At 39.9% G+C, this 22,750-nt stretch overlaps 2 protein-coding genes across 2 annotated transcripts in view; one reads left to right on the top strand and one right to left on the bottom strand.

The window, feature by feature from the left end:
• The window catches only part of FAM234B (family with sequence similarity 234 member B), a 31,615-nt gene extending 31,022 nt beyond the window's left edge, over positions 1–593 (top strand). The window contains exon 13 of the mRNA XM_072653893.1: positions 133–593. Coding sequence (XP_072509994.1) covers positions 133–138 — 6 coding nt within the window. The 3' untranslated portion in view covers positions 139–593. The remainder of the gene's footprint in view (positions 1–132) is intronic.
• A 2,946-nt stretch (positions 594–3,539) lies between these two features.
• GSG1 (germ cell associated 1) lies at positions 3,540–21,387 on the bottom strand. The gene is made up of 5 exons (XM_072653894.1): positions 21,017–21,387; positions 19,725–19,772; positions 15,324–15,476; positions 6,491–6,602; positions 3,540–4,003 (listed from the first exon to the last, which is right to left on the bottom strand). The coding sequence occupies exons 1-5, from the start codon at positions 21,330–21,332 to the stop codon at positions 3,625–3,627; spliced, it is 1,008 nt and encodes a 335-aa protein (XP_072509995.1). The 5' UTR covers positions 21,333–21,387; the 3' UTR covers positions 3,540–3,624.
• Positions 21,388–22,750: the final 1,363 nt, after the last annotated feature.

Raw genomic sequence — 22,750 nt, 5'->3', positions numbered from 1 at the left:
GTTAAGGACCAAGAGAGATAATGCATTAAAGCTTTATAGAAGTGTGAGCTATTTTTATTATTGCTTAATAACTCTGAAAGTTTCTTCTTAAAGCAAAACTCAAATAAAACATATGTTCATGTTTTCCCCTAGGTCTAGTCTGAAGTACCTCCAATTTCAGATGGGACTAATGAGGACCCTCTCTTTAGTCTAGAATCTTCTCAGTCAAGTCTGTGAAATCAGGTGTATGAAGAAAGCAAAAGGAAGCTTCTTTCCCCACATTGTCTTGCCGCTTCTGTATAATTAACACAAAGCACTTTGGAAAGCAGGCTGTTCATAAGAGTCCCATCTGTCTGGTATGTTTAGCTTCTCTTCTTGACTTTCATATCAAGACCATCCACAAGCTTTCTGTGGGTTGTTTAAAAATGTGAACCAGAGGGAGAAAGAGAGAGAGAGAGAAAGAGAAAGAGAGATTGAGAGAGTTTTAGAGAGGGAGAGAGAGAGAATGAGAGATTGAGAGAGAGAGTTTTAGAGAGGGAGGGAGATTGAGAGAGAAAGGGACTGGGAGAGAGAGAGAGAGAGAGAGAGAGAGAGAGAGAGAGAGAGAGAGAGAATGCATAAATTATACGCAAATGCTGAGAAGTGTCAGAGAAGTACTAATATCCAGGAAACATTTTTTGCTTTGTGTTACTTTATTGATTTTGAAGTGTGGAGTGTTTACTAGATATATTTCAGACCCATTTCTTTGCACATGTGAAACATATCTGGGCCATTTGGTCATCTCTACTCCTCCAAATTTCCTACCTCTTATCTTAGGGTTACTCTTTTTTGACTTTCACTTCCTTCTCATCCATGTCAATCTCACTTGTCAATCATTGGCATCAATTTAAAACAACATGGCTATTCTTATCCCTTCCATCCTTTGTGTCTAACTTCCCATCCAGGTGTCCAGAGGCTGTGGGAAGAACTACATTACTACCACAAGTATAGTAAGAGAAATAAGTTCAATTGAATTGTCTTTGATAAAGCCCCACATTATTTTGGTTTGCCGTGTGTCAGAGATGATCCACTGTTTCTGTTGTGAAGTCAGGAGTAAGTGGAACATTCTCACTACTCACAAAAACACTGAAAGTCAGGAATAGTTGAGGTTCATATTCTTTTTCCCACCTTACACTGGCTTTTCATAATGATTGGTACACTTCCTTCATGGAGCTCTCTTTCTACAACTTGTTCTTGTATTTTCTATTGTTGAAGAATATTTTTGCTTTGTTGTACAGAATTCTTATGAGAGGAAAAGCTATTCCTGAGCCCTTCCCTGAAAACCCTGAGCCTTGATATGTTAATCTGTCCCACTGACCCTGTTCCTTTTAGAGCCATGGCACAGTTTGTATATATTTTGTGGTGTTCTTGTGTAAATACTTTGTAAATATTTGTAGATAGCAAGTTCATTGGTGTAGTCTCCAGTTTTTAGTTCCCTTCCTCTATTTTTTCCTTAGTAGGGATAGATTCCAGTAAATTATCTTCTAATAGGGGTTATTTATTAGACTAAGCCTCTCAGTTGATGATATGTCATAGGAAATCCCAGTTAGGAGCAGGTAGGAGAACTGTTCTCTCCTTTGAGCTACTTTACAATGTGTCTTCACTGAAACTTTCAGTAATTCTCCCTTAACTTATTTATCTTATGCTCATTTTAGAGATTTCACTGATAACATTGCTAAATTTGAAAGGGCATGTATGCCATTTTCCCAATGAAAGTCATATGACATAATATTAAAGGGTTAGTCAGGGTGCACCATGTGCTGTTCAGAATGCAGCCAGTCTAGGTGCCTGACCCATATGTGTGAAGATCGATTCAGTTCCAGTGAATCTCATTTTGGCACAGGTGAAGGAAGAAAAAGTATCAAGTTGGATCTAGGAAAATCCCAGTAGGAAAAGATATTTCCAGGTCATCTGGATTTTGGATCTATTTTGAAGGATGTGGTAGTGCTAAGCCCTGTTTTGATTGAGGATCCTCTGTTTTAAATAGATCCAGGTGTTGGAGAGTGTTCCAAAGTCTAATCTCGGCCAGACTCAATGTCATGCTCTATAGTGGTCCCCATGGTCTGGGGTGTTTCCTGTCACATGCCACTGAGATGTGAGCATTCCATGTATCTCCAGATTGGTTACTCATATTTAGGCAGAAATACATGGTGCATTTGTTCATGACACGTGTTGTGGAGATCATTTTTAGCAGAGGCTTTTTTTAGGTTAAGTTGCAAAAGTATAAAATATAAGAGCTGGAAAGAATGTTTTGTGTGAATATAAGGTGATGTGCTTGCCTACTACACCTTAAGGGTTCAACTTTGACTGTATTTGATATGACTCTTTACCCAGTTCTCTTCCCTAAACCACTTAATAGATAATGAGTTGTGGTGGAAGGTTGACATCTGGACAGTTTGGGTGCTAACCCATGTTCAGATGTATTTAAACCTCCCTCTTCTCTCAGGGAACCATTAACTGGATGAATGAGCATTAGTCTTTACTGTAAGCATTCCTTTCTTTTCTCTACTCCTCAATTGTGTCCCTGTAATAGCTCAAACAACAACTACTAGAAGCAGTAACAGTACCTTCATTTTACTGCAAATGAAGCTGACTCTCTAAACTCTGTCCTGTCTTTGCTTCCCTCTTCAATCAATCTATGTAGGATCCTTCTTTAATTTTATTGGTCTGTGGTATTGTTACATCAATTCCCATAAATGTGAACTGTTGTCTCCATCTTCTGTGTAAAAAAAACACCACTCTATGTTTTGTCAGAAAAGCATTTGAAATACAAGATAGAACAAATAAATACCATATACAGGATTATATATGTGTGTCACTGTTCATTTTTCTTAGCTCTGAATGATGGTTTATATTCACTTATTTAAAAGATAAAGAGCAATTAAGTGATTCATGGAATTATTTTATGGAGGAATGAACAAGAGGAAAGTCATTGGAGGGAGCAAGGAGAAGAAAGATAATAGGATTTAGATATGTGACAAGGATGAAAGTGTATCCCTTGACTTCTCCCAGTGGTCTTGAATCAGAATCAAGTTTTATTCAGCACCCAACAAGGGGAAGGGACAATGCTAAACACCATAGAACATATAAAGAAAGCTGAGATGTCACATGTAATACCAAGTCGCTTAATGATGTGTTCTCTTTTCATCTCATGCTAGCCACGATGACTCTGGTATACTTGACTATAAGAGAAGTGCTAAAAATTCAGATGCTAATCACAATCACACTGACAGCTTCTAATTCTCCCAGTCCCAGACAGGATATATCAAGTAGAAAAGAGACCCTTGTTACATTGTAGTAGTAGTAGTAGTAGTAGTAGTAGTAGTAGTAGTAGTAGTAGTAGTAGTAGTAGTAGTAGTAGTAGTTACATTGTAGGGAATGGTGAGATGGGAATAGAAGGTCTGGGGGATTTGGGAAGCTATGGACTTGTGCTGAAAGACAGCCTTACTCTTAGTGCTCAAAAGCCATGCTAAAAAAAAAAAAAAAAAAGAAAGTTTGGAGTTACATACATATTCAGTGGCTACGGAAGGCAGAACTTGTTCTCTTCCCACACACACACACCCTACCTGCTTCCTCCTATTCTCTTCTGCCCCTTCCACTGCAGTCCTAACATTGCTCATCCTCGACTAACGATTCAAGCACTTCACTTAGTTCCATCCTAGGGTCTTGTGAAAGCATCTTCTCTTGTAGCTCTGAGCAAAAGTCAACCCCACCAGAGAGTGAGTGGACAGACTGGTTTTGGTCCTGGTAGTGGCTGCTTAGGTGATCTCTCAAGTGGGTTGGAGTCAGTGACTGCTGCTGCTGCTGTTGTCGCCACTGCTGCTGCTGCAGCAGAAGGCATTGGTAGTGTAGCGATGGTGAGTGGCTCAAGTTCTCTTTGAAGGATTTGCAGTGGCTACATTTGAATTCCAATACCATCTTGGTGTAGGTGTTGAGGGTTGTGACAGCTGACATCATGCAGCAGGTGAAAGAAACCCAGGCCATGCTGTATATGAAGGAACAGAAGAATTAATTAGACAATGAGAATCTGCCTTTCTTCTCCCGTGTGGTTTGAGGTTGAGTCTATAAGAATAAGAGGGCTTCCTCTTTTCTTGTATGTTATAATAGGAAGGTATATTTTAGGGAATTACAATAGAGAAAACTTCCCTTTCTAAAGAATAGTGGGAAAAGGAGATGTATAGTCTGTGTCAATAGTTTGTGGATCAGACTGTGGATTTTGGGGGGTTCATAGAGCTTCATGGAGCAATAAAATTAGCCAAACTAGATGTATGAAGATTTAACTGTTGTTTCATAACTTGACTGTTGATCAGTGCAGTAAAATTGTCCATTAGACAGAATGGTGTAATGTGGTTTCTATAGACAAAGGTTTAGAATTATCACAGCATTATCCACTTCCTTTATGTCTTTTGGTAACTATTTTGAATACAGACAAAAAGGTCTAGTATCTTCCCATAGTCTGAGTGCCAGGAACTTTCTGTTTTTTTTTCACTTAGCTCCCCAGTACCTATCTTTTGGCATGGTACAACTGAGGAACCATATCTCTTAGGTCTTCCTCTTCCTGAAATCTCCACACCCTAAGAATCGTTGGTTCTGAACTTTGGGAGACAAGTTCTCCAATGAAAGACAAATGTACATTCATTCAGAACCACATCCCTTCCCCAATCTGTCCAGAGTTCCGAACAGCCCAAGGACAGAAAGTTTTGTGAGGATCCTTTGGGGAAGGATCAAGAGGTGGTTCTTGCACTGTGCCTCGAGCAAACTTGTCAGAATGAGGCTAGGTTCGCTCTTGCTGTCCAAGAACAAACTCAGTATTATTCTGCTTGATTTGCTCTCTAGGGTGTCCACCGCATTCCCTTACAATCCACAACATTGGGGCATTTCTTAGTTTTGGCACCCTAGAGAGTTTGACAAGGACAGTATAAGTGTATTAAGTTGGTAGAAGATTTCTCAAAGGAGAAATTCCAAGACCATGAACTTTTGAATCTGTTATATAAGTGTCAGGAGCAGATCAGATGTCAGAAGATAAATATTGAACAAATATAGAACCAAAAAACCCTTCCAAAATTCTCCTCCTCTATAGGCTTATGATTGTCTTCTTAGAATGGTAATTCCTTGAGGTCCAGTATCATGTTTTTATAGTACAGCTGAAATCTACTTGAAACTCTGCGAACACTTGATAAATAATTCTTTAGAGAAGGGGTTCTTAACCTAGTGTCCATTGACTCCATGGGGATGTGTAGATTTCAGGGAGTGTGTGAATTTGGATGGGAAAAAAAATTACAGTTTTGTTTTCACCAACCTTTAACTGAAACCTAGCATTTTTTCTGTTATGAATGTATGCAACAAAAATCATTCTGAGAAGGGGTTTGGAGGCTTTGCCAGACTTCCCAGAGGGGTTCATTACATGAAAATAAGGTAATGACCATTGTTTTAGATAATGGTTAGTAATTAGATGAGGAGCATAGAAAATGCTCAGATATCTCATTAAAAAAAATGAAATCATTTTGAAGGAAGAGAAGGTTCTGATTTTCCTTTTTCTCATTTTTTGCAGGGGGGAAATCTATGATAAATAATATTTATCTCTTTTAAATATACACCATGATTATGAAGTCGTTTATGGGGTAAATTGTAGGATTTTGTAGGAAGGAATGGAAGTAGACGATTTCCCATATGTGGAAGAGTGAGGCTAGGAATTAAACTCCATTCTCCTGTACCCCAGATACCAAAGGATCATAGATTTAGAGTTAGAAGGGACATTAGAAGTTATCGGGTTTAACTTCTTTCATTTTACAGTGAGGCCCATAGAGGTGAGGTGAGTTGTCAGAAAGTCAGGGCTTTGAAACTTGATCTTCTGACTCCACATCTAGCATCTTTTCCATTGCTTCATGACACCTCTCACCAACAAGATGTTATCCATTCTTTCCTCCCGAACTATAACTAGTAATAGTTATATTTTTTCAAATAAGTGAGACTGATTTCTATAAACCACAAAAAACATCACTCTCACTCTTAGTCACAGTTCTCATTTCTCATGGACAACTTGGACAGAAAATAGAGAGGCACTTGAGTGGGGATACAGTTGATATAGCTCTACCAAGCTACAGAGGATTGTGTCATTATCAGTAGGACCACTGAACTAGGCAAAGTACTTAAAAAAAAAAGTAGGGAGAGCACATCTGTACTTGCTGAGAGAGTGGTGAATTGGATGTCACCTAATAAGCCTTTTTTACTTGGCTACAATCCTTTTTTGGGATTTAGTCTTGGCTCCAGTTCTCTAAATTTGATGGGGACAGTGGATGAAGGATAAGGTGAAGGCCAAGGGACAGTAGAAGAACATCTTACAACAGGTTTTTGGAGGTGATCTAGCAGATTTGGACTATAGAAAAACTAAAGAGGACGTGACTAATGATGTGTGTGTGTGTGTGTGTGTGTGTGTGTGTGTGTAATGTGTAGAACCATTTAGAGAACATACTAGAAGGCCCAGCCGTAATCCCAAGTATGTGGCCTCCAGTCTTCTGGTCCCAAGTTGACAGTTGCCTGGAAAACTTGTGTGTACATCATGTGTGCCACCATCCCCAAAAGGCCTACAGTGGGAATAAGAAAGCAGAGTCTGTTACTACATCTTATTATTTCCCTAAATTTTTGGTAGCATTCTACTTTGAAGGAAATGCTCAGTTTCAAGGATCATAACTTATATAACTGCAGATCACTGGGGAGAAGAGTGGTACAGAAAGTGTAAAGATAGAGGAGTTCCATGGCATTTGTCCTCACAAAGAATAGAACAACTGCATCCCGTAAAATTAAAAGCTATAGTGAAAAGTGGTTGGAGGGTCAAGAGCCCTACCTTGATTAGTCATTCAGTTAACAAACATTTATTAAGTGCATACTATATTCTAGGCACTGGGCTAAGCACTGAGGATACAAAGAAAGGCAGAACATAGAGCCTATCCTCAAGGAGCTCATATTCAATGGTCATAAACTGTTTGGACATAATACCTAGAATTTAAGGTCTTTTCATTGCTATATCTTTAGCCCAATAGTCCTATGTCCTGCTTTTCTCTTTCTCCCTCCCCTGGTTTTTCTACCCACTTTCTTTTCCTTCTTGGAGTATTCTATTTTTTCCTGCACCAATATACATATATCCTTCAATATACTTAGTACATCTCTGAAAAGTTAAGGAAACATCAAATGCTATTTTAAATGCACCAGAAAGACTTTAAATTCAAAGAACCCTATGGCAAATAAATCATTATGAAAAGCAAAGAAATGTTAGTAAATATAAATTAACTTAGTGTTTCACATATATAATTTAAAAAAGACATATAGGGATTTATATGAGTCGATGAAGAATGAAGTGAGGAAAACAATTTATACAATAATAACATTACCAAGACTTAAGAACTCTTGTCGATGTAGTTACCAACTGTAATTCCAGAAGACTGATGATGAAGCATGCTATCCACCTTCTCAGAGAGGTGATGAACATACAGTGCAGAATGAGACATATATTTTGGACATAGCCAGTTTGAGTATTTGTTTTGCTTGTCTATGCATATTTTTATAAGGGTTTTCTTTTTTTTTAATAGCGGGGGAAAGGGAAACAAAACCTGTTTGTTAATTTAAATAAATAAAATTATTTAAAAACTCTATTGTGGGATACTAATTGTAATTCATTTTCACTTCTCAACTAATGCATTCTGACATGTTGATCACAAACTAGGATTCATTAAGAATAGGTCTGCACCAAGGCTCATTTCCAAATGTATGAATGTTCAAGGGGTATGAACAAACATTTCTCAAATGAATTACAAACTATTAACAACTTTTTGAAATATTGCTCCAAATCACTCATAACAAAGGTGAAAACAACTCAGATTTGTTTTATCTCACACCTAAAAAACTAAGGAAAATGACAGAAGATAGGAAAAGTCAACGCTGGAGGGATTGTAGAGTGATATGCCCACTACTACATTGTTGGTGGAACTAAATCATCCTGGAAAGCAGTTTGGAACTATGCTAAGAAAGTCACTAAAATGTTCATACTCCTTGATACTGCCTCTGCTAGGCATGTACCCCCACAGAGGGAAAGATTGCAGTACTTATTGTTGCAGTAAAGAACTGGAAACAAAGTCTATGTACATTGATTGGAGGTGGGGGGGGGGATAGCTAAATTAACCGTGATCCATAAACAGCACTCTTACTGTGCCACAAGACGAGGTGAATATGAGGAATATAGAGAATCAAAGAATTTTATGAACTGATGCAAAGTGAAGTAACACTAAGAAAACAATATATGCAATAACTACAATGTAAATGGGAATAATAACAAAAATAAAAACTGTATGTTGTGTCATTATAATGATCACTCAGCCTCAAAGAAAAGAGGAGAAAATACGCTCCCCCCCACCTTTTTTTCAGAGGAAGGTGACTACGGATGTAGAACATTACGTCTGTTGTTAGATGGGTTGGTCATTTTGTGGTTAACTGCTTTTTTTTTCTTCTTCAGCTTTATTCTTTGTTATAGCAGATGACCTTCTGGATAATGAAGGGAGAAGGGATATATTTGGAAATCAATGGAAAAACAAAAGATACTAATAAAGATTTTTTTAAAGGTCAAGTCATGTCAGACAAACAATTTCCGTTTTTGATAGAATTGCTAGACATATTAGGAAAATGTTAGGAACATAATTCATCTGAATTTTAATAAAACATTTGACAAAACCTTATCCATGTGGAAAAAATGGTGAGATATGTGCAAGACATTAATACATTTGTGTAGTTTTGGAACTTGTTGAATGACAACACCCTGAAAATAGTTGTCTGCTTGGGAGAAGGTTTTTGGAGGAGTGCTACACAGATCTGATTTTGGCCCTATGCTGTTTAATATTTCTATCGATGACTTGGATAAAAAAGATATCAAAAGATATTAAAAAGGTGTAGATTACATGACCAAGCCATGATCTAAAGAGGTCTTGATAGATGCAAGTACACCTGCGGTAAGATGAAATTTAATGTAAAGTCTTTGAAGTTTTTGAAATTCAACTTTGGAGTTTTTGAAAATCAACTTTACAACTATAAAATTAGAACATGACTAGACATCAGTTCATCTAAAAATATTTGGGGTTCTTGTAGACTATAATCTCAATAGAAAGAAAAGACTTTTTGGGGGGATGGGGGAGGGAAAGGTTGTTCAGGACCTGTGATTTCATCAGTGACAAAAACTCCACTGACACAGATGGGCTGCTGTTTTAAAGGTCAGGTCATGTCAGACAAAAACTATTTCCATTTTTGATAGGATTGCTAGACAGATTAGGAAAATGTTAGGAACATAACTCATCTGAACTTACAGTGTTGTCTGCAGGTTGGTTGGTTGTTGTCCTTTGTTCTCGAAGAGGACCAAAACGACATCACCATGATAAAGTGAAGTTTCAGTGTATACAACTGTGACTGATCAGACAAATACGAGCTTGAATTGCTCTACCACAGATTGGGCACAGATAGTCCATGTGAACATTTGGGGTGGTTACTCCAAATTTGTGCATTCTGTGTTTCCTTTGTGCTCTTTCAATTTTGCTTTGCTCATAGAGCACAGCACCTTTTCTGATGTGGGCACGCCATGCTGAGCGGTCCTGTGCCAGTGTTTCCCATGTCACACAATCAAATTCAAAGTTCTTGAGAGAGACCTTGAGAGTGTCCTCATGTTGCTTCTTCTGACCACCCTGTCAGATGCCTGTCCCATGTGAGTTCTCTGTAAAATAGTGTTTTTGGCAAGTGTACATTTTGCATTTGAGCAACGTGGCCAACCCATTAAAGTTGTGCTCTCTGGAGCATAGTTTGAATGCTTGGCAATTTAGTTCGAGCAAGGACCTCTGTCTGGGACCTTATCCTGCCAGGAGATCTTCAGAATCTTCCTAAGGCAGTTTAAATGGAAGTGATTCAGTTTCTTGGTGTGGTGCTGGTAGACTGTCCATGTTTCACAGGCATACAGCAATGAAGTCAACACAACGGCTCTGTAGACCTTCAGTTTGGTAGTCAGTCTTATACTCCTCTCCCAAACTTTTCTTCGGAGCCTCCCAAACACTGAGCTAGCACTGGCAATGCATGCATCAACCTCATTGTCAGTGTGTACATCCCTGGAAAATATACTAACAAGGTAAGTGAACTTACCCACAGCATTCAAAATTTCTTCATTTGTAGTAACTGATGGTTCCAAGTTTGAATGGTGTGGTGGTGACTGATGGAGCACCTGTGTTTTCTTGGTGCTAATTTTTAGACCAAAATTAGCACAGGCATCAGAGAATTGATCCATACTTTGTTACATTTCAGCTTCAGAGGCTGCATTAAGTACATAATCATCTGCAAACAGAAAATCATGCACCAACACTCCCTCCACTTTGGGCTTGGCTTTGTAGCCTTTTCAAATTGAAGAATTTACCATCAGCATGCTTGTTTACCTTGATGGCTGTGTTCATCCTCATTGAAAGCATATGACAACACGACTGAAAACATCATGCTGAAAAGCATGGGAGCAAGCACACAGGCTTCTTTTACTCCATTGGTGACTGGGAAGGCACAAGAGCTTTGTCCATTATCCAGAACCCAGGCAAACATGCCATCATGAAACTGATGTATAATATTGATGAACTCTGTGCAACCAAATTTTGACATAATTTTCCAAAAGCTCTCATGATTAACAGTGTCAGAGGCCTTGGTCAGATCTACAAACGTGTACAGACCGCTGTTCTGCTCCTGGCATTTCTCCTGGAGTTGTTGGGCAGCAAACACCATATTGACTGTTGCTCAATCCTTTCTGAAGCCACACTGGCTCTCAGGTAGATGACCATCTTCTAGGTGAAGGATCAGCCTATTAAGGAGGACTCTAGCAAGAATTTTGCCAGGAATGACTAAGAGAGAGACCCCCCACCCCCACCCCGTGATTGTCGCAGGACAGTCTATTCCCTTTACCTTTATAGAGATGGACAATGGAGGCATCCTTCAACTGGGGAATAACCTCTTGCCATATAACCTGGAATATTTCAATCAGCTTTTGTATGAGTAATGGTTTCCCTACCTTGTAAATCTCAGCTGAAATGGAATCAGCACCAGGTGCATTGCCACATAAAAGGAGCCTAATGGCCCTCAAAACCTCTTCTTCAGTTGAAAGTTCAGCTAAGGAGTAATTGACTTCAACCTGAGGTAGATGGTCAGTGTCCTCAACATTGATTGATGATGGTTTGTTGAGCACACAGTGGAGATGTTCAGCCCATCTCTCTAGCGTTCCATCAGCACTGAATAGTTGTGATGCACCATAGGTTTTTGGTCTATAAATAGCTTTCAGGGAATCATAAAAGCACTTTGGATTGTTACTATCAGCATAAAACTGAATTTCATCTGCCTTCTTAGCCAGGAATCCTGCATCTCTCTAAACTTTGCTTGTATTTTACTTTTGATGGAATTAAATGCTGCCTTCTTAGAGATGGATGAACTATCCTGCTGGTTAATGCTGTGGTGTTCTCATTTCGTTTACCAGCTTCTGGCTTTCCCCATCATTTTCATCAAACCAGTCTTGGTGTTTGTGAGTGTTCTGACCCAGTTGAGCAAATGCAGTGATGTACACCAAATCTCTGAAAGCTACCCACTCCTTTTCTGCTCCACTGTTGCCAACTGTGTGTTGGCTCAACTTTCCCTTCAAGTTAGCAACAAACTGTTCATGTTCAGAGAAGAGTTCTAATTTGCTGACATTAATTCTTCTGGTAGTCACTTTGCCTTGGAGGCAGCACTTTTGATGAATGTGAATATTTAACTTGGAAAGGATAAGTCTATGATCAGTTCAGCACTCTGCACTATACATTGCCTTTGAGACTCTCCCATCTTGTCTGTCACTTCTCCTTACAATCACATAGTCTGTTAGATGCCAATGTTTGCTGCGCGGGTGCATCCATGAAGTTTTACTGTGTTTAGGTAAACAGAAAACAGTATTGGTGATGAGAAGGTCGTGTGATGCACAAGTCTTCAGCAGTAAATGACCATTGCTGTTGCTGTTTCCAACTCCATTCTTCCCTAGGATTCCCTGCCAAGTCTGGTAGTCTGAGCCTACTCTAGCATTAAAAGTCACCCAGAATTATAAGCTTGTCCTCTTTTGGCACATTGATAATAAGAGTCTCTAGGTCTTCATAAAATTTTTCTTTGACCTCATCAGGGTTCGTCTTGGTGGGAACATAGGCTCTGATGATGGTGGCATGGCATTTTCCTGCAAGTGGTAATTGCATTGTCATGAGCCTGTCATTTACTCCTTTTGGCAGGCATACCAGCTTGCTGACTAGATTAGTTTTTATTGCAAAACCCATGCCAGCTTCATGGCACTCCCCTTCACTGCAGCCACTCCAGAAAAATGTGTATCCAGCTCCACCTTCAGTAAGCTGGCCTTCATTTGCCAACCTTGTTTTACTCAAGGCTGCTATTTGGATGCGAGACCTGTTGAGTTCTCTTGCAAAAAGAGCAGTTTGTCTTACAGGCCTACTGGATTTTGTGTTGTCTGTAAGTGTGCACACATTGTGTGCCGATGGTGAATGGAATCATCTTTGCAAATATTTTTGTGCATTTTTTTGTGTTTTGACTGCAGTGGGATTCCCTGCCTGCCATGGTTATCAGGCCAGGGTTGGGTAAGCAGACAATGTTTAGGGCACCTTTTCTAGCGCCCTTCCTCACACCAGGAGGTGAGCAGTATAATCCTTAAAAAGCTGCTCAGACACCTGGGGGCTGTCAAGTCCCACTGCTGCTTCCAGTGAGAAATGACCCTATGGCCTGGGCTGCCTGTGTGCAGGGTTGTGACTACAGCTCCCAGTGTATCCACACCTGCTGCTTCATCACTTGCCTATTGCCATAGGACTTTGAGGCATAATAGTGAAATGGTATGGGTGATGTCTTTTGATTTGTGCATAAATTGGATTTAAGTAGACAGAGTTGCACGAAGTTGTCAGCCTCACTCTCCTCTGGAGTCATCGTAGTCCAGTGGCAGGACAAAGTCAAGACAGCTGGCGATGGCTCTGGAATGCAGTGGATGACTTCGGCATCTTTGGTGTCTAACCAAACTCTAAGTGCTCCACATCACCTGCTTCAGCTGCCTTCATGGCCATTGGAACAAATTGTTCTCATCTGCCTATTCCACCAGGGGAAGTCTTCACATGCTTGGGTAGACACCCTCCTACCCCACAAGTGGCTTTGAGACTCCTTGGTTATCCTCAACCTGATTTGGCCTGTTTGCTGAAATGTTTACTAGGGTGTGACTGATGTGCAGGCTGCAGCTTCTTGGAGCCACAAGTGAGAGTTGGGTGGAACAGGTGGACACCAAAGGTGGAAAGAGCCCAGAAAAGGGCTCAGCAGCCCTCACACCAAAGGTACTAGTCCTCCCTGAACACACCCTATACTCCTGCCTGGAGGTGCTGAGAAGTTAGATGACTTACACATGACCACACAGGTATTGCGTGCTAGACTTAAACATAGCTTTTCCTGACACCAAGACTGGTCCTCTATCCACACCAAGCCGTCCCTCATAGCATTGAGAAGTATAGTTTTCAGGACTAAGAGAGGTGCTAATCCCTCATTACTCTACCCTGAATTTAACTCTGGGGCCTGTATTTTAGGAAGGACATTGATAAGCTGGAAAATGTCAAGAGGAAAGCCATCAGGATGCAATGGACCTCAAGACTAATACCACACATAAGGATCACTTGATGGACTAAGGCAATAGTTAGCCAGGAGATAAGGTTTATGGAAACATGATAGCTGTCTTCAAATATTTGAAGGGCTGTCATAATAAAGAAGAGGAATTGGGCCTGTTCTCTGGCCCCAGAGGGCAGTAGCAATGGGTGAAAGGTTCAAATATCAGAAGCTTAATAGGAGGGAGGGAAGGAGAGAAGGAGGAAAGGGAACAAAGAAAGGGGGCAGTGCCTTATTTTAGAAGGTAGCTATTTGTGGCAGGAGAGCATGGCAAGCTCCATGGGCTTGCTTAAGTGGCTTAATGGGAGACCTTGGACCTCAAGTTCCTGGACCTCTGTATTTTCTCTCCTTTAGTAAGGCCTGATAGTAGACCTTCCTAACCCAGGTGGTAGCATTAACTAGGGTGGTGATAAAGTCCCTCCAGAAACACATGGCAGAAACAGATATGTGCCTACCTACTCACCCAAGAGGAAATATCAGGGACATTGTTCCTGAACTGCAACCTCACGTGTAGGGGAAGGGAATATCCTAAGCACTGTTATCTTGGAATTTGGCAAAGAAAAGAAATTTCTTGAGCAGTGCCTTGAGACTAACTCCATGTTCAAGAGTTAGGAGGATTGATTTCTGGAGAAAGAAAAATTCTTCAGCAATCTCTCAGAGAAAGATTAACCATATGATCCCTGCAACTAAATGGGCAGCAAGGTTAAAGATATGCCATGGGGGAACAATGTATCTACCTTGTCATCCTGGGATGTTATGGTCAGTTATTTGGGCAGTGTAGATAAGAAGGAAGAGGTTACCTGTCCAGTTGCTTCAAAGTATATTTGTCTTCTGGGTAGTCCAAACCAGAAGGGGCACTAAGAGACTCGGAGGGACTGTAACTTGCTGTAGGAAAGGTGGGAGTGTTACCTCATGGACAGTTTTGAGTTCAGTTCCTTCTGAGGGGAAGTATTGTGATAGTTTTATATATTTTTTTTTAATCTGTATATGAAACTCTGGTATATCCTTTGTGCCTTCTGTATTTTCTGTGGGGTTGGTATAAAAGCTGTCCTATGGAAATATACGTTCATTACTGGAATGCTTGTAAAGGAGCAGGGGATCCCTTTTACTCATATCTGTGAAAATATAGATACAAACTACATTTGAAGATATTCCAGAGAAAACTTCAGGTGCAGTCACAGTAAACCAGAGAGAAAATGACCCTTTTGGGTTAACCACTGAAATCATAACTATTTCATGTGAGTTCAGAACCTAGAGATTTTTTGAGGCACTTATAATGGGTAATTTTTGCATATATTTGGAACTGACTTACCTGTGTTCTTGTTTCTCTCTCTCCACCTCATGTAAGATTCTTGAAGACAGGCATTGTTTTGGTTTTGTCTTTGTACCTCCAGCATCTAATATGATGTTATTGGGTGAGTGACCAGTGAGTTTACAAGAGAGGTCTTCAAGCAAAAGTGGCCACTTGCTGATAATGTTGTAGAGGAGATTCTTGTACATGCATGGGTTGGACTGGGTGACCCTTGAGGTTCCTTCTAGCTCTGAGGGGTTTGTGATTCTGTGCCGCCCAAGGGAGACACACTTACCTGACAAGACTGAGGACATAGCAGCAAAGGCGTTAAGCTTAAGTCCACAGCCAGGGTTCCCAGGGAAGAACAACTCTAGTAGCAGGAGGAGGAGACTGATGGATAGCAGACTGATGTAGACAATCTCCGACCCCAGGGATAACCAAAATATTCCTGCCAGAAACCAGAGAAAGGTGGCACTGTCATTATGTCAGAAAAAAACAGTAACCCAAAATGCCAACTGGGAAAAATAGAATGTATGTATGAGATTTACTGTGAAAGGGTAGTGAGCAGAACAGCAGAGGTGATGGCCAGCCAAGGAAATCAGGAAAGTCTGATCTCATCCAACACGTGCAACTTCCCTTTCCTTGAGATTCCCTTACAGGATAGCCTTGTCTACTCTGTGCACAATGGATATTTCATAAATGTTGATGACTAATTGAATTCATAAAATGCAAGGGAGGTTCCTAGAAAGTCATTCTATTCTCATCTAATCATTTATAGATGGAACTTTTCCCATTTTCAGCCTCAGAGAAAATGTCACCTCCCATACCCTTACCCTCTTCCCACTTTGTTTGCTTTTTTAATAAATGATTACAATAATGGGACCATTGGGTGAGGATGGTGGACAGCGTATGCAGCTCAGTGAATTAATAACAACCATCTTCACAATAGCAATAACAATTTGTTATCATTCAGTTTTAGTCACTTCCAACTCTTCGTGACTCCACATGGGGTTTTCTTTGCAAAGACAGTGGAATGATTTGTCATTTGTTTCTCCAGCTTATTTTATAGATGATGAGACTGAGGCAAACAGGGTTAAGTGATTTGCCCAAGGTAACATAGCTAGTTAAGTGTCTGAGACCAGATATTGAATCTCCATTTTCCTCGCTCCAGGCCACACATTCTATCCACAGTACCACCTAGCTGCCCTAACAGCAACAACTAACATTTAATTTCAAGTGCCTTAAGACTGGCAAATTAGTTTACATATAAATGTAAATAGAAATTATACATATAAATGTAAATAAATTCATATTCATTTGAAAGAAGAAAAATGTAATTAGTTTAAGTTGCATTTTATACAAGACCTAAAAAGTCAATAGTGCCAGCTCACAATTGGAGATTACAAAAGGTTTTTAGAGGCAGATAGGTGGAGGGGGAGCGGGAAGGCTAGGATAAAGTTCTGGGCCTGGAGCCAGGAAGACCTGAGGTCAAATCTAGCCTCAGACAATTACTCACTGAATGACCCTAGACAAGTCATTTAACCTCTGTATGCCTCAGTTCTCTCAATTGTAAAATGAGAATCATAATAGCATCTATCTGCCAGTATTGCTGTGAAGATCAAATGAGATAATATTTATAAAACACTTAGCACAGTGTCTGGCACGTAGTACATGCTATATAAAATTTGTTACTTTATTTTGATTATTATTTATACATATATTAATTTTATTTTACAGATTGTAAGGGTTGGAATGTGTATCTCTGAGGTCAACTGGTCAAACTTGTACATGACCAATAATTCCTTCTACAATTTCCCTGATAGGTAGTCATCCAATCTCTGCTTGAAGACATCCAGTGAGGGAGGAAACCCCTTACCTTTTAATGAGTTTTGGATAGCCATAAATGATAAAATACTGGGGGATCAGAAGACAGAAATTTATTATTCTAAGTACACTTGGAATTCTGGGTGGACTTTTTTGTATGGGTACCATGAGCTTTTATCACTTCTGTGGACATAGTCTGTTCTCTCTGTAGCCCAAATCTTTCCCACTAGATAACTTCTCTAAAACCTGAGTTTACTTGGGGCCAAAAACACAAAAACCAAAAACCCCAACCACCTCACAAGTATTGGGATCAAGGAGTCACCTGGGAAAAATCTGAGGGTTTTAGATTTTAGTGAAATGATAGCTCCATGTCAACAGTGTGATATGACAGTCAAGAAAGATTTTGCAATCTTAGGTGTGTGCCCAGATCAAATCACATCTGGAGTATAGCTTTCAGTTCTGGCCAGATACAGAGAGAAAGAGAGAGAGAGAGAGAGAGACAGACAGACAGAGAGAAAGAGAGAAAGAGAGAGATACACAGAGAGAGAGACAGAGAGAGTGAGACAGAGGTATGAACCTTTCTCAGATAGCTAGGATGTTAATCAAAGCTTATGTGCTCTAAGATGAGTTAGGATAGAGAAATTCAAAATTTTGATTATTACTCACTTTACCAAAGTTGAGTTTATCTTCTGCCCCTTTGGCTAAGACCATAGTCTGGGTAGATATGGTAATCTAGTGAAAGGGATGGGTACATATGAGCCACAGTTACCTTCTGCCTTTGTTTTCTACTGGAGTAGATCAAGAAGAAGGGGTTGATGACTGAGGAGGACCTCTGTCCCCAAGGCAATAGAAAGGCATGACCTGGGAAGAGGGATCATACCCCTCAATTACAAAGCCAGAACAAGGAAGTGAATTCTTCTCCCTTTTTGCTTTAACTTTATACCTTAGACCTTTAGACCTTGCCAGTCAGTGGTATACCACTAATTATAAGATAAAAAAGAATGACTTCTTGTATGGCCAATGGTCAGTGTCATATAGAAAAGGCCTCTGAGACTCCTTGAAAGATGCCCTGCCAGTAGGTTCAAGTAGAGAGAGTTATGTGACCCTGGGTGTCATTCCATCCTTGGGCCTCACACTGTACACAGTAGAGTCATGAGTTGTGTCTGCAGAGAGGTAAGTCAATTATTGACTATTCATCCAGGTTATGTGATATAAACTGACAGCCAACGTTTGGATCATTCAGGCTTCCAAATATCACCTTAGGATCCTGAATTATTTGAAACTTAGGTGTTTAATTAATCACCAAGTCATCTGGTCTCAGTGAGAGGTTGGGGTTTAAAAGTCCTGAAAGGTAGCTGTTGGCATGAGTCAAATGTGGCAGTAGAAAGAAAATTGGTCTGAAGCTCTTGTGTAAATTGTCTTTAACTAACTGATTGGCCTTGGCCAAATTACTTCACCAGCTTGGGCCTAAAATTCCTCATTTGCAAAATGAGAGGATTGGGTTAGATAATTTCTAAGTTCTCTTCCAACTCTAAAATGTGACCTCTCTGGGAACTGAGCAGTTCAATTCAATTCAATAGATATTTTTAAGCACCTACTCTGTACCAGGCACTGTGTGCCAAGTGTTAGGGACACAAAAAGAGGCAAAAGACAGTCCCTGCCCTAAAGAAGCTTACAATCAAATGCGGGAGACAACATTCTAACAAATGGTTGTTGTCCCTCGTTCTTGAAGAGGACCAAAATTACATCATCATTGTAAAGTGAAATTTCAGTGTGTCTGACTGTGGCTGATCAGACCAATATGAACTCAGAATGTTCTACCACAGGTTGGACACAGACAGTCCGTGTGAATATTTGGGGTAGATATCCCTATGTTTACTTTGTGCTGTCCCAATTCTGCTTTGCTCAAAGAGCACAGCACCCTTTCTGATGTGGGCATGCCATGCTGAGTGGTCCTGTGCCAATGTCTCCCATGTTGCACTGTCAAATCCAAAAGTTCTTAAGAGAGACCTTGAGAGTGTCCATGTATCACTTCTTCTGGCCACCATGTGGTCATCTACCCCATGTGAGTTCTCCATAATATATATAAAGCAAGGATAAATAGAAATAGCTAAGAAAGTGAAGACACTGGAATTAAGAGATATTAGGGAAAGTTTCCTACAGAAAATAAGACTTTAGTTGGGATTTAAAGAAGTCAGTTGTCCAATCTCTGTGTTGATCTGGGTGGCCAAATGTGAAAAAGAAAATCGCTTAATCTTAGCTTGAGAAACTAAGGCAGCAGCTGCTCAGGGGCTCGGCATATCTTCCCTTTCAGTTATTCTCAAGAAGTGTCATGTACAAAGAGGAGGCTTACATTCTTGTGGTGGGGATATCTCTGGCAGCTTGGAAAGTCACTCATTTAAGTCCAACCCTCAGGAACAGTCTAAAGGAGACTTTTCAATGCTTTAATGTATTTCTCTGTCCCCTTCCAGCACTCACCTTCTCTTACTGCTACTTAAGTATGCCATATTCAATGGTACCCAGGACCTATCCTTTTCACCTCTCCCACCTGCACTGACTCATTCTATCAAGGCCTTGAGAGATGATAGTATTCCTGATATTTAATGAATCAATTAAAAGGAAAATGTTGATCCTTTAATATCTTACTCCTCCCACTGTTATACACATTAAAGAAATGAGTTTCATCTAGGTTCAATGGCTTAACTCAAAAGAAATTCTAGTAAGGAGGATGGAAGGGGTGAGACATATTTTGGGCAAGAGTTTCTTTCCCTGCCCCTCACATCATACCAGCAAGTAATAATACATTCTGCTCATTGAAAGCTAGGCCCATTTATGCTCCATATTCCAGAGAAGTATCAAGACACATTCCTACCTCTTTCTGCTGGTGGTGTGAGTTCAATGAAACTGCGGCACTTCTCTCCTGAAACAAAGACAATAAAGACACATAGAAATAGGTAGATGATATTATGGGGAGGTGGAGGAAACCACACCTCCTTCATTTGTGCTTTCCTACCACTTAAGCTACCTTGTCTCTAAAAGTTCTGCCTGAAAGATATATAGAACAAAGTTAGTTCATTAGTGTCACCATCATTATTATTAATGTAATGGAGGCTGGATTGGAATTTACTCCATGCTTGGGAATGGGCCTGAGGGAGTAGGGTGGACATCCACCCTTGGAATTGAGCATACTTGGAGCTGAGCATTCTTGGAGTTGAACCTGCTCCTCCACCATTTTCAGTGACACATGTTGAGAACTGGAAAGGACTTTAAAAGCTAACTTCTTTATTTTATAGATGGAGAAACTGAGACCCAGAGAGATCAACTGACTAAATCATGAAGCTAGAGGAAGGAGACAGGAATAGAAACCAGGTTTCTTATTTCCCATTGCATGGTTCTTTTCACTATAGAGTGCTGCCTTCTCTTTCTCCTTAGTACTTTTATATTGATAAAGCAGAACTTCACTTGGGATCTATAAACTTGTTCTTTCTTTCTATCACCTATCTATCTATCTACACATATACATATATGAAAACTATTTTAATATAATTTATTTCCTTTTTAATCCTATGTATTTTATTTTATGCATTTAAAAAATTATCCTGAGAAGGGATTCATAAGCTTCACCTGACTGCCTAAGGGGTCCTTGACATGAAAAAGATAAAGCAACTCCTTTGCAGCACAAATGATTTTTGTGTAGAAATTATTATAATATGTGAGTAGTAGGGAAAGTTCATAAAGGTAATAATTTTTTCCCATTTATACTCTCTACTGAAGATCTCAGGAATGAAAAGTCAATGAAGAATACTGGTTTTTAATCTTTTAGGAGGTAGTGGCTTAGTTGTCAGAATACCCTGGTTCTAGCCCTGGCTCAAGTTGCATGGCTTTAGAAATGGTACCACCTCACTCTTTGAGCTTCAGTTTTCTCATCTGCAAAATAAGAGACCAAGATTTTCAAAAGTACACCCTGTTCTTTCTATGATTCAATGAGAGATCTCTATGGAGTAGAAGAGATACAAAGGGATATTGGTTACAGTGTGTATATGTTTGGTGGAGCAGAGGAATCCCTTGTCACTGTTGCTTTCATCCTTAATTGTATAGTCTATAACCATTCCTGGGAATTGAACTCACTTGAAAAGTAACATGTAGTTTCTGAGATGATGTTACCTGGGCTTTCCATATTTTCCTCACAAGAGAGCCACATGCCAGCGTGGAAATAGCGAAAGGAGAAGCGGTCATCTCCTGTCTCCCAGCTGTAGTTTACCACCTCCTGGCTTGATGTATTGCTGCTACCCCCATCCAAGGACACTAGCATGCCAATACACTTGGAGGCCATAGTCTTCCCACACAAGGGCTTGGGCACTTTCTGTGTGCCCACACACCAGTAGCTGCTAAGGAAGGATGTGGTAGAAAGGCAGAGGGCCAGCATGTTGAGGATGACTGCTACAATAGTATGGTGGGCCAGGAGCTTCAAAAAGTCCATCTGCAACAGATAAGCATGTGCAAGGGAGGAAGCAGGTACACCTTTTCAGATCTGGCTTTCCCCTTCCATTCCTTGAATTCAAATCACATTTCTATCTTTACTGGAAGCTAAACCCATGATAAAATCTTTTCTCAGTGCCTTTATGGAAGTTCTATTATACTCAGTTTATCTAAAAAGGAACTTGTTATTTACCCTCCCAAGTCAGTTACCTCTTCTCCTAATTTCTGTGTTTCCCTTGAGTGTATCACCATTTCTCCTGGCACTGATTTTCCAACTTAGAGTAGACGTTATCCTTGACTCTTTATGCTCATTTATTCTAAACATCTAATCTATTGCCAAGTCTTATTTATTCTGCCTCTAAATATCTCTCACATCTTTTATCTCCACTCACAGAGCCAATCATCCTCTTTCATCTGCACAATGCAAGGACTTCTTAATTGGTCTCCCTACATCCAATTTCTTCTCTCTCCTACCACTTTCTACACAGTCACATTTGATATTCTTAAAGCATAGGTATGGCTATATCACGCTTCTGTACAAGAAACCTGATTGCCTTTCATTTCCTCTAAGAAAAGATATGAACTCTTCTGTTTGGTGGCTAAAATCCTTTATAGTATGAATATTGTGAAAAAGCTCTTCACAATTGATAAAGCCCTTCACAAATTCAGTCTCTATTTCCAGTCTGATTGCTTATTACTTTTTCATATTCTATATTCTAGTCAAATTGACCTCTTTTCATTTATTTCTTATGTATGTCCTTCTACCTCTTGTCTCCATGCCTATGTATGGACTGTCTTCGATGTCTGGAATGCTCTCCCTCCCTTATACTTCTTGGAACCCCTAGAAACTCAGATGAGATGCTGCCTCCTCCAGGAAACTTTTCCTAATTCTCCCAGTTCTCAGAGCTCCTCCCTGTCCTATAATTACTTTGCGCAGCCCGAAATTATTCCTGAGAACATGAAGCTGATGGGATGGAGAGATCACCTGGGCCTTCTGTTGCTTCATCATAGGAGAGTCACATGCTTAGCACAGTCCTGGTACATCATTAATAAATGTTTACTGACTGACTGAAATGCTGTCATGGAAATAATGAAAAGAAAAGTGGTCAGCCCCTATCTCCTAGCTATAATTTATCATCTCCTGGAACTTCATATTTATTTATCTGTGTATGTATTATTTTCCACAAAGCCCTACTCCAGTGCTAATTATGGTGTGGAAGTGAGTTCTTAAAAGTTATGCTGAGTATGGAGAAGTTTGTCAATTTGTAGACTAGTCATTTGATGATGAGTGATTTGGCGGTGGAAGTCCTGATGCAATGGAAAATGAAAATACTTTCTGATTCTGCAGTAATGGGTGGCAGAATGTTTACTTTGATTGAATCAACTGCTTGTACAATAGTGGCTAGAAGAAGAAATAGA

The sequence above is a fragment of the Notamacropus eugenii genome, chromosome 3 (genome assembly GCF_028372415.1).
Source record: "Notamacropus eugenii isolate mMacEug1 chromosome 3, mMacEug1.pri_v2, whole genome shotgun sequence".
In the NCBI taxonomy this organism is placed as follows: domain Eukaryota; kingdom Metazoa; phylum Chordata; class Mammalia; order Diprotodontia; family Macropodidae; genus Notamacropus; species Notamacropus eugenii.
Note: the sequence above shows the minus strand (reverse complement) of the source record. Positions and strands in the feature narration are given on the sequence as shown.